This window comes from Parasteatoda tepidariorum, chromosome 2 (genome assembly GCF_982258835.1).
Source record: "Parasteatoda tepidariorum strain Cologne lab strain chromosome 2, Ptep-v5.0, whole genome shotgun sequence".
Lineage (NCBI taxonomy): Eukaryota > Metazoa > Arthropoda > Arachnida > Araneae > Theridiidae > Parasteatoda > Parasteatoda tepidariorum.
The window spans coordinates 49,341,984-49,354,342 of NC_141756.1; the positions used below are offsets into that span (position 1 = coordinate 49,341,984).

Here is a 12,359-nt window from a genome sequence, read left to right on the forward strand (position 1 = left end):
TTGATGAGAGCTGGGGACAAAAGTAAAGAATGCTTGAAATTAAGATGATTAAAAAAAGTTCCGTTAAATACAAAATTACGTAAAGAGCAAGATACATACAATACAAATTTTTATATTGGATCTTTAAATGGTGCTGTACTCTTTATATTCAATCGTTTCTTTTTTTTTCAAAAAGAAAAAACTTTAGAATATCGAGTTTAAAATAGTTAATCGATTCTAAGCGTATTAATTACTTCCAAATTTTCTACTTCTAAATTACATTTACTTATTTCGAAATTTTTATTTTTTAACAGTACATGCTTTTTATGAGAGGGATTTTTTTTTTTACATTACACATTGCTTTCATGGCAATTCATGACATCTTTCATGGCCTCTTTTAATGGAAATTTTATAATTAGAATACTGAATTTTATAATTAGAATTGTAGCCAAAATTCCTGCGAGAGTCATTTATTAAAATAAGGCCATACGCACAACATTCGAGTTTTGTTTATGCCTAAAATGTAAATATGAAGTTTTATAAAATAAGCGTATCTAAATTTTAATGATACAAGGTACAAATACTATAATTCTGATCTCCCGAAATCAGTTTTAAAGATTTTTTAAAAAATGATGTATCTGGTATCCAAAAAATGACCACTTTAAAGAGTCATTTAAAGAAAAGCGAAAAGAAGTAAATTTGTACTGTTTGCAGTATTCTGCTCAGGAAACAGATTTTTCTGCAAGTATAAAAACTGCAAAGCTTTCCAACTGAAAGGAGAGAAAAACTAAAAATTAATCTGTAAACGTGTGGTAGAGTCAAAAAACAATATTAATGTCCTTGTAGATATTTTGATAATATTTGGTCTATCCTGCAGCAAAGAAGAAAAAAAAATTTTTTAGTTTCCTCAACAGAAATGCTATACGTCGCTAGGCTTAGTAAGTGAATTTTTATATCAAGTTTAAATAAATGTTCTAGTTTCCTTAGAAAAATGCATCAAGCTGTATACTTCGATTTCTTTTCTTCAAATTTATCAAATTATTGATCATTTTTTGGAACACCCTGTCAAATATAATTAACAGATCAATTGGATTACCTTGTTTTCATTGCATAGAAATAAAACATAATGCAATACTACAATAAAACAAAAATTCAAATTGATGTTTCTATTTAACTTTAAATTATACCAAACATTCCAAAACCAATTTAGAAATTAGAGCTGTTTTATTATGCACATGTATTACTTACTTGCAATACGATACTAAATAATAGTCTACAAGTTTTTTATTGGGAAGATTTTTATTGAAAGAAAACGTTAAGTAATTTACAACATTTCATGAAGAGACAGTGCTAAATGACGCCACAGTCTCTAACGAGACTTCTACATATCTACAGAATTGTTAGAAAAATTCATTAACATTTGAACAAAAATATCCTTCTGCTTATTATACATTTTTACTATCACCTTTAGAAAGTCTCATTATCACCACCTTAGTCAAAATTAAATACCTAAACATTAATTGGTATCCAACAAAAGGTAAAGTATACTTTGTGCTATATTGACTAAAGCAAATACAATGTAAATAAAATACAAATGAAAGTACATAAATCGAAATAATATAGTTTCAGTTCCATAAACAGGAACCTTCCTCACTGTTTAAACGTCAAAAGATGGTAAAGTAAAAAGGCAAATACGTGTAAAATGGTTTAACTAATAGGAACAGAATAACAAGTTTGAATAAGAAAATAAGAAAGGGAGACATGAAACAGATGTGAGGGACTACTTTGACTTAAAAAACACTTATATGTTCAAAATAACCAATCTCTTATAGCTCTGCGTAGTTGGAAATTAAATTGCAGCTTTGAGTTTTCTTCTGCTATAAAATCATTCAGCACTGCTCTTCATCTATCGAACTCGATTTTTGAGAGTCATTCTATATTTTAAAAAATTCTAATATAGTTAATGATCTTTCAATGTTTGGAAGTCTTTTTTTTTTAAAAAAAAAAATTCAATCTGGTGCACCGTGGTGTTCCCGCCAAATCTCCTTACACCTGCTTCTTATCTCCTTTTTATTTTCTTGTTCACACTTTTTCATCTGTCCTAATTGGCTAAACCACTTTGCATCTGTTTGTCTCATTACTTTTCTACAATCACTTGAAATTCAGACACTGAGGAAGGTTCTTGTTTATAAAACTGAAACTATAATATAACCATTTATGTACTTTCATTTGCTTAATTCACGTTGTTTTCCTTTAGTCTATTAATTGGTAGGTTATTTATTTTTCTTTTTTTAATTTTCCTTTGGTCAATGTAAATAGAAGTTTATCCAAAATCATAGGACATAGCACAAGCGTGTGTAATTAGATAAGGTTACAAAATGACATTTATATTAATACTAAGCATATATTAATTTATTACAATAATTCAAATAGTGCTTAATTTTATATACACTGAGATACTAGGTTAAAATTTATTTTATGAAATTCATGAATTATACATTCTTTTTAACAAGTTTACTGATCAAGCAATCTGGAAAAGCCTAAAAATGCGAGGGAAAGTTTTTTTAACTCACGAAACATTTAGTAAAAATCAATGAAAACTCCTAATTTCTGAAAAAAGTCCAGGGGATTGTTTAAGTTCTTAGTCAAATTAGTTTTAAATTCTAAAGATATGATTGAATTTGCAATTTTAGATGCAATTTTAAATTATGTTTTTTTAAAAATCAGACAAAATGTATTTCACACTCTTGAAGAATTCATTTGTTCGGTGCAAGCTTTAATTGTTACCAAAAACATGATTAGTAATACATATAAATGAACTTAATTACGTTTTTTTAATGTTAAATTTAAATTTTTAATTAAAATTTTTCTTTCAATGAAAGTGTAAAAAAAAATCATATTTCAGAATGTTCTCTTAAAATTTAGTTGAAAGGTGTCTTTTTGATTTATGCCATTTTTAATACTTAACAATTTTAATGCTTTACTATAGTGATACTTGAAATTTTGGCCTACATATTCAGAAAATATAAAAATCCAAAACATTTCATCATTGTCGAACAGTCAGCCACTGCTAACCATCCTTTATGACCTTCAAAAAACAGCCTTCAATTAATTACAATATCATTGAATGAAATAATACAATTGCATTATGAGGATTTCGGCATGATTTCGTATATGAATTCAAAATTTAGATTTGCTTTAACTTCAATAATCCCGAAACAAACTTCTAAATTTCTGCAACTCTCTATCAATAAATGTGCAGCAAATTTACACATAAAATGCTTCTTGAAATTATTTTTGTGATAAATAGAATTGTATGAAGTGATTACTACTTAGCTTTTTACAATCATTTATTATGTATTTATGACGCATGATGTTAAATTCTTAAAACTTTTTTCTCTATTATCTGTACATAATGTTGTCTATGAATGTTTTAAAATCACGATTAAGTACTTTAAATTTAATTTCAATGGCCTTTAAAGGACATGGAAGTTGAAGCATAACGAACAATGAATATTTAATCTAAGCATTGTTTTGGCTTGATGTTTGAACACACATGGATTAATTTAAATGTAAAGTTTTTACTATTAAATGACTAGGATAAATATTAAAAATTTGTATAAGCAATATTCTGTGAATAAAAATATAAATATGTGTGACTATAATAGCATGTGCACAAAGAGCCTGGGCTTGATTTAAAATAGAACTGAATATTTAAATAGTTAGATTTTAGCAACAAAATTACCTCCGAAATAGATATGAAAGTTAATTGTAAAAATATTTTTCTTTATCATTTAGGCCACTGAACGCCCAGTCTATTTCAGGTTTTGCCTAATAGTTTAGGCTCCTAAGAGCCTAACTGAAATTATGTTTTGCTTTATCATTGGTAAATTAATATGCATTGTAACATATATTAAAAATAACGTTTTACTCCTTCTAAATTTAAATATGTCATTTTATACATGCCAAATAATAATGCTATAGAATAAAGTTCGTTACATATTTTGTGTAAGGAACTGAAATATTTTAAAAAGCTTTCTCAAGTGAGAATTTTTTTCATTTAAATTTTTATGCTTCTAACAAATTTATCGTTTATACTTTTATAACCTAATAAATTTATAAAAGAAAAATATTGAAAACAAGAAACGTAAAAAAGGAATTTTCTTAAAAATGAAAAGTTTAGTTAGTTAGAAATAAAGTGCTAAATGCACATTTGGTGTAAAAAAATCATAACCAGCAATAACTCATAATTTTTAAATAATTGCATTATTAAAACAAACTATCTTTAAAGAACTGTTTTATAAAAATCAAGCCCAGCTCAAGAGACATTAGCTGAACCATAAGGGCCATAAAAGAAATTAATTATGAAACTATGACAAGCCACATTTTTCTTTTCAATTGAAAGTTTCAACAGTAATAATATTATAAATCACACCAAATTTGTTTCCTTAAAAGTCTCATTTTTTATGTATTTTTAAATACAAAACAAAGGTGTATAATGTATTTTACGATCGATATTTGAAAATTAATTTTTTAGTGACTCGCCATAATTTTCTTAAGAACCATTTAATTTCATCATATTCACAATCAACCAATAAGACAACCACAGGTATTGTGTATCACAGTAATTAAAATCATCATTTGTATTCAATAATAAATTAAATAATAAGTGATGGCCACAACCATTAGTAGAAATAATCAAGGAGCAAAAACTTTCAGTACTTGTTTCGATGAATTGCTAATAGTATTCCGTGCATATATTTGAGACACTGTTAAACGGTTGCATTTAGAGTGAAATATTTTCAAACAACTTTTGTTTAATGTTATTGCTCGTATCAGTTCGTTGAAACTGTAATTTGTTCGTCTTCTAAAATATAGCATTGCTACATAGAAAAATACTTTTATATGAAATATAGTTCTTCACCAAAACAGGAATTTTCAAAAGCGCAAGACCCGTGCATAGTAGGAAAATGGTTTACTCTTTATATGGAAGAAGGGTCCATAATAAATATTCACATGAAGTAAATAAATTCAGTACATTAATCTTGTGTAATCAATGTGCTCACTTTGCTATTAAAAGGAAAAAATACATAAAAATATTCTATAATTTTTTACGGTGTTCTCCAACCCCCGTCTTTAATGTGTAATTTCCAAATCCTTGTCAGAAATAAAATAATTTCGAAAAATGCTTTTTAAAAGCAAATAATGCTAAAATTATTAATTAGATGAGGATTTAAGATTAAACTGAAATCAAAGTAACATAGTTAAAGATAAATTGTGATAAGTATTATAAAAGAGAAATTAATATCAGTTTAGATTGTCGTACGAAATGCAAAAGCGGTGCTCTAGAGCTAGAGTTCAAAATCTTTTTGATAAGAGATAAGAATTTTGCTTTTAATTTTCCTTGTTTTAATGACAACATTCTCTTGGATTTAACTTCAGTTTTAAAATTCCTTATTTTTCTAATATGTATTTTATTAAGAATAAAATGCGTTAGGCTCAATAAAGTGGGTTGTTTTATTCCTGACAAGCATTTCCAAAGTACGTGGCAAGAGAGGTACTTGTAGAACACCAAATTATCAAACATATTAAAATACTTTCTTTCTTATGATTTAATTTTCCAGAAATTAATATAATTTAAAGCTAAGTTGATCACATTAATAAATAGCGGGATTGTATAAAGTGTTCTTTATTTTAAAAAACAATACCAAGATGCAACAAAAATATCACTAACAATCACTTCAAGAACCGATATTGCAAATTAAATAGCTAGAATCATAGAACTTAGTAACTAATCTAATTAAAAATAGCTGCATTAATTTTTTTCCGATCAAAGCAAAATAAAGAAACTACTAATCCAGTTAATATGACAAATTTTGTATTTCGAATACATCTTGAATATGTTGAAAATAAAAATATAGCTCCAGAATGATTTCAATTTCGGAATTTATTTCATAATTAAGGCTATTAAATTATATTTATTAATTGTGTCGATTAAATAATATTAATTAAAATACTTAACATATGATGCAAAAGCATTTCAGGTGTTTAGAGCTTCCATAGACCAGTTAAATAGTATGTGAACATGCTAATTAGGTGACTTTACTTGAAAAAAAGTGTTTTTCTCGCGTAATTTTTCGTGTTACTCAAGATATCCCATCAGTTTTTGCAGTAGACGTACTTCCTTTGAAACAACAAACTTTACTGACCGATTCGGAATCTTGACAATCGAATTTTGAGGAATATATCTGCAATTTGGAAAATATGGTGGGCCAGAAAATAGATCAAAAGTTTATACACTTAGTGTTTTTTTTTCTTTTGGCGTACATATATTTTTGAACAATTAATTTTCTTTGTTACATTCCCTTATACATTAAAAAAGCGCTTAAGAAAATAGTTTTTTAAGCAATTCGAAAGAAAAGTACAAAACATAGTGTTCTTATGCTAAAATTATGTAGAAATTAAGAGCAAACATACTTTCTCAATTTACTGCACCCCATTTACCAAAATGGATACTTTATTTCACATTTTAAAAATAGTTTATTGAAAAAACCTACATTTAAGATTACTTTACGCTACATTAATTACGTAAAAATATTTTGCTAGTTTTGCACCAATAAACAGAATAAAATAATTGACATTTATGTTGCATCTTGGCTCATAATAAAACAAACATGGAAATGATTTATTCTAGAAATCAATAATTATTTGCAAGTTGTTTCCATATATACTTATGAAGCAATTTGAATAAAACAGATAAACATTATGATTAAAATCAAAAGCAAGTTGCAGTCCAACAGTTTTAAAATTGTACAGTATAGAGTAAATCTTGTACATTTCAGTATGATTAAAGCTAATGGAAGATTCGTCGACAAATTTGCATCTGCGCAAAATATTCGCACAGAATGAGTTCCAGTTCAAATGACTGTTACTTTAGATTCCTCACTACGAGAAATCAAATTACTATAGCTTAACAGAATCAAATTTGTTCATGTCCTAATAATCAAATGTTTTATCACACACATAATCTTGATCTTTGCATTAAGTTGAAATGATATAAATGGAAATACATCTCACTAGCCTGAAATCAACCGACATTTAAATGTTGTTCATAGAATTGCATAACTAAATTTTTAATATCACGGCCCATTTGCTAGGAATTGACATAAACCTTGCGAAATGTTGACCATAGGCACAGGAAAAAGTGCTCTGCATAGAATTTTCGTTGGGAGGGATTAAAAATTGTTCTCATTAGGTTCGCTATGAAATATTTTAATAGAAATCACTATCTTGGTACGAAATCTTTAGAACAAAGTTTTGTTCTATAGCGTGTATCATAATCCTAGGTGCAAAGACTTCGTCCGCTTGCTTGGCTACTGTAATGCAATAAATCTGGTTCTGAACAACTGTGCCTTCGATGATGGGATACCTATAAGATTATAAATTAATAATTAGTGTGCATTTTTAAATACAGGGTACTCAGATAGGAATTTCCTTAACTTAATTTTTAAGAGATCGAAAAATCCAGAGTTACTTCCTTTTAATTTAAGGGGTTAGTATAATTCTAGAATCGTTTAAAAAGCCGATGTCTAAAGCACATACCAGTTACGAATATCGAGCTAATACTTAAATAGCGAAAATGAAAAACTTTTAATGTATAACTTCTTATTTTCAAAATTAAATTCACCAAAACTAATTATACTTATTGGACCTTTTATTTCTCTTTCCGAGATCTATTAAAAAATGGCATTTTAAATCTATATTTCTCTCACTTAAAATATTATATTGCGTTCACTAATATACACAGATTTTTTATTATACTATTAATATGCATTTTAAAAATATATGTTAAAAGCTGTCAGTATTAAGCCTTGTTGGAATCATTGACTCTATAGTTTAAATAAAGAAATTGTTTTTATATTCAACCGTAATGTAGTTGTATCTAGGTATAGAACTTATATCATTAGAAATAAATCTTGTATTAAACAACTTAAGTACTAAGCGCCCTAAATTAGGCTGATGGTTTTAAAAAATTTATATGAGGGAAACAATTAAAAAAAAGTCTTGGAACAAAATTATATGACAAGATATAAATTTTTTCCCTGAAGTTCCTTATTTTAGATCAAAATATATGATAGATGTCACTGTAATAAGCTGATACTAGTTGCGTTTTGGTGTATAAAAATTTCGCTCATTGATTACGGCATGCGTTTGTGGCTTATAGAGGACATTTAAAAAGTAACGTAATGAGATTTTCAATCATTGAATGATTTTGAAAATTTTTAATATGGGTTTAATTTACTTCTTTACTACTTCTTTAATTTACATATCTACTATTTGCAGCGCCATCCGTTGAAAATAATTTGTTCTAAATAAAAGGACTGTAGATTGAAAAGTTTAAGCTTTGTCGCAAGAATTTGCTACAAAAGATGTTATTTTTCAAATTTTAGCCGTTTTCCTGAAACAAATTTATATTATGGTTTTCCTGAAGTCAGTTTAGTTTTGGATAACCTGTAGAATTAAAACATATGATATTTAACAATTACTACGAATTATTAATAGAATCGCTGAGCCTACATCGAAAATTTATTAAAAATAACTTTAATAAAGAAGCTTCATGTCTAAATATTTTTCAGGAAGAAATAATAAAACTGTGTAGAGTAAGAAACTCTATAATTGTTATATTTATATGCCATAAGAGTAGATTTAATTTTGAAATGGCTTAGATTTAATTTTTGATCTTGATCTACAAATTTAAAGACACTTACTTCGAATGCAGAACATAAAATACAGATAAAGTAAAAGTACAAATAAAGTAAGAGAAAAAGTAAATTTAACGGCAAATCAAACTTTATATAGCAAACTCTAAATGCAAATAATTTTTACTGTCTGAAATATAGACTAAAGATATTATAAGTTTTACAGAACAGTGTATAAATGAAAAAATACGAGCTATTTAATTCAGAATATTTTCAATGCAAATCTTAAGTATATACCATAATAAAACTGCATCTATAACTGTGAATAAATTTTTCTAGATCAAAGTAAATTTAAATTCATTAGAAAACTTAACAAAACAGCTTTCAACAAAACTTTTAAATTTTTTTTGCTATACATAAAGTTTTATAAAATTTTTAATCTCTCTCTCTCTTATATGAAGTTACTTGATTGTGCAATTATTCAAATAACAGAAAAAAAAATTTAATTTTATAACTTTGTTTATTTCTTTTATTGCTAAACTAAAATACTAAAAAGGTATTATAAGAGTACGTTATAATTTATTTATACGTACGTTTTTTATACGTTTTTTACGTTTTTTAAAGCTTTATACAGCATTGGGAAATTTACTTACGTTTTCTTGTAAAATATGTACAATTTCTGAAAATGGAGGCCGTTTTTCAGTCTTCCATGACCAACATCGTTTGATTAAATCCTAATAAAAATTAAAAATTGAAATAACAGTAATAAAATTAAATAATGAGAAAAATCTTCAAATAAGTTAAGTATTACTTTCAACAATGAAACATAAATGTTAAAATCCTAATGTAACTAATTCATGTTTTCACATTTGAAAATTTGACCTGAATTCCCATTTTAAATTCTCTTGTATTTTGTAATAAACAACATAAAATATAAATTCATAGAAATCGCATTATTTTTAATGTATAAATTAATTTACACAAAGATGTACTTAATCTTTGGTTAAATTTAGAATAAAATTTAAAACTTAATCTTTAAAGAAAGTATGCAAAATGTGCACATTACTCTAAAGCAGCTGCAACAGACAATTTTTTAACATAATTTTAAAGAAATATAATGAGACAATACTGTAACAATATTGACTTTTAGGGAGTTACGTTAAGTAAGAGATTTAAGTAACTCCTTTCATTTGCCGCTCATGACTCCAGACATTTACCGATATTTTCATAGGTTAGTCACCAACCATAGAGAAACATATTCTATCAATCTGGCACGAAAAGACTGAATCAGCAATTTCAGAATTTATAGTAATATTTTGAGCATATATTGAATTGCAAATTTATTTCTCGCTGTAGTTAACGGTACTTTGTATTATGTTGTGTACCTTAGAGTATGCGCTGGAGCAATGTCCTATTGCGATGTTCAGTTATGCGTTGGTGCAAAAGATTTGAAATATTCATGTTATATTGAATTTTCTGTTATATTTTGTAAAATATAATTGAATACCGTTTAGTATACTTTCGATCTTTTAAAATTTGTTGCAGTTACCTTAGAACAAGCTATAAAAACACAAAACATTTTAGGTAATAGTAATTGTTTAAATAACCTTTAGTCCATTTATAAATCGAAAATTGTGCAGTGGTGCAATTCTGCCGATTGAGATTTGATAAATCACTGCATGTGGTGGTTGTTCTTGAAAAGCAAATCTCTCAGCTAGTAGTTCATATAATAAGGATCTGAAATGAATTAAAGAGGTAGTTTAGAAAAGAATTTCAAGCGATTAGAGACAAATGTGAAAAACATTTTTTCCGTAATATATTATTTATTAGTAAATTTTTTTATTTAAACTTAACATAAACTAGACGTTAACCCCTTAACGATCGGCTAATTTTCAAGACAACGGTCATAAAAGTGCCTATTTTGCCAAGTACACGTATTTGATTAGTGCTGGTATCTAGTTTAAAATAAACTAACTAATTTACAATTACCTTAAAAATATCCTGGCACTGCTATCTGATGCACAAAATGAGAAATAAAATGTTTTCCGGGCAAAAGAAATGAAATAGTTTTATTCTTATTGGCGAATTACTACTGAACACTCCAGCCCGGAAGTTTCACGGTAGCGAGAAATAGCGAGCAAAACTTCACCCCGTCATTTTCACGGGAGCGAGAAGGACGGGGTTAATTAACAATAGATATCATTATTAGTCATTTTAGTTATGCTTTGATTTTAGAAAAAGACTCTTTTCATTCGGTCCTCGCAATTATTGTTGTCGGTAATGATTTTTCAAATAGTTTGAAAATGGTTTTGTTAAATAATAGTTTGAGACATGACTGTCGGTCAGCCTTTTATTCTGAACACTTACTTTATTTAACAAAAGCTGGGCACCTGGGCCACGCAGAAGACCCATTTCCCATTCATCGTGAAATTACAGTAAAATTAAAAAATATAAGCAGTTTGTATACAGAAGTTCTGGGGTGACTGATATTGTAAAGCAAGCACCTTGCTTGTTTAACTGAAAAGAAAGTGAAAATAATTCTACGCAACTTGCTATAGTAAAGATTTATTCTGAACACAGCTCCAAATGTGTGTTTTCAAGAATGGAAGTATCTCAAAATGAAGGTTTATGAAAATGGATACAGCACAAAATGCGTTTTTACTACAATGACACAGCACACATAAGAAAATATATACAGCTCAGAATGTGTGTTTGAGAATATGGACATATCTATTTAAAAAAATTAACTTAACATTTGATTCCGTTTTTCAAACCTTTCTTGTGAGCAATGTTTTTTTAAAAAAAATAAATAAATAATAAAAAAACTAACATGTTAAAATAAATTCGTAGAGTGATATTGTCCACTTGCATAAATTGTTTGGCAAATTGCATGACATTAATTTAAAAAAAAAAAATACTTTACTAGTCAACAGTCATTAGACACTTACAAGCTTGCTATGGATCCTATAAACTTGTAATAGTGTTACTAAATTTACTTTAGTGTATTTTATATTTTTGAAAACTCACTTTATCTTTCAGAGTTTTAACCTCGAAGATATCGATTTCAAGTTACAACTGTAATTTAACTATCCACCTCGACCCCGAAGTCCGGGACTTTGCTCCGTAATTATTATGCTTAGTGTTTAAATAAGAAAAAGTAAGCAATAAGTTCTTCTTTTAGTTATTAAATTCGGGTTAAAAAGGAGCATTTTTCTGTGTCCATTTTTAACAAGCATTTCGAGCTTTGTCCATTTTTATAAGCACGCTTCTTTCTGTGTCCATTTTTAACACGAATTTCAAGCTATGTATATTTTTGTAAGCACGCATTTTGAGCTGTGCCTATTTTGGTAAAGACGAATTTTGAGTTGTGTCCTGAATGAAACTCTCACCGACGATTTATTTTTATTTAATTAACTTAGTTTTCAGCAAGATTTCTATGAGTATGTGTTGATGGAACAGATTGCGTAACATTCTTTAAGCTGTGTATATTACGAATTTCAAGCTGTGTATATTTTTGTAAGCTCGCATTTTGAGCTGTGTCGAATTTCGTAAACACTCATTTTGAATTGTGCCCAGAATGAAAATCTTCTCGACGATAGATTGTTTATTTAATTTACTTAATTTTTAACAAGATTTCTGAACGTATGTATTGATACAATAGATTGCGTAACATTCTTTAAA

At 27.4% G+C, this 12,359-nt stretch overlaps 1 protein-coding gene across 3 annotated transcripts in view; it reads right to left on the minus strand.

Moving 5' to 3' along the window:
* Window positions 1-5,747: 5,747 nt before the first annotated feature.
* Window positions 5,748-12,359, minus strand: part of LOC107453322 (kinase suppressor of Ras 1) — a 59,144-nt gene continuing 52,532 nt past the window's right edge. For 2 of the 3 annotated variants that reach the window (XM_087157295.1, XM_043042674.3), the window contains exons 13-15: window positions 10,286-10,415; window positions 9,332-9,412; window positions 5,748-7,408 (exon numbers count right to left, since the gene is read on the minus strand). In XM_087157295.1, the coding sequence (XP_087013421.1) occupies window positions 7,322-7,408; window positions 9,332-9,412; window positions 10,286-10,415 (298 nt within the window). In that variant the 3' untranslated portion in view covers window positions 5,748-7,321. The remainder of the gene's footprint in view (window positions 7,409-9,331; window positions 9,413-10,285; window positions 10,416-12,359) is intronic. The other variant, XM_087157296.1, reaches the window with a different exon arrangement.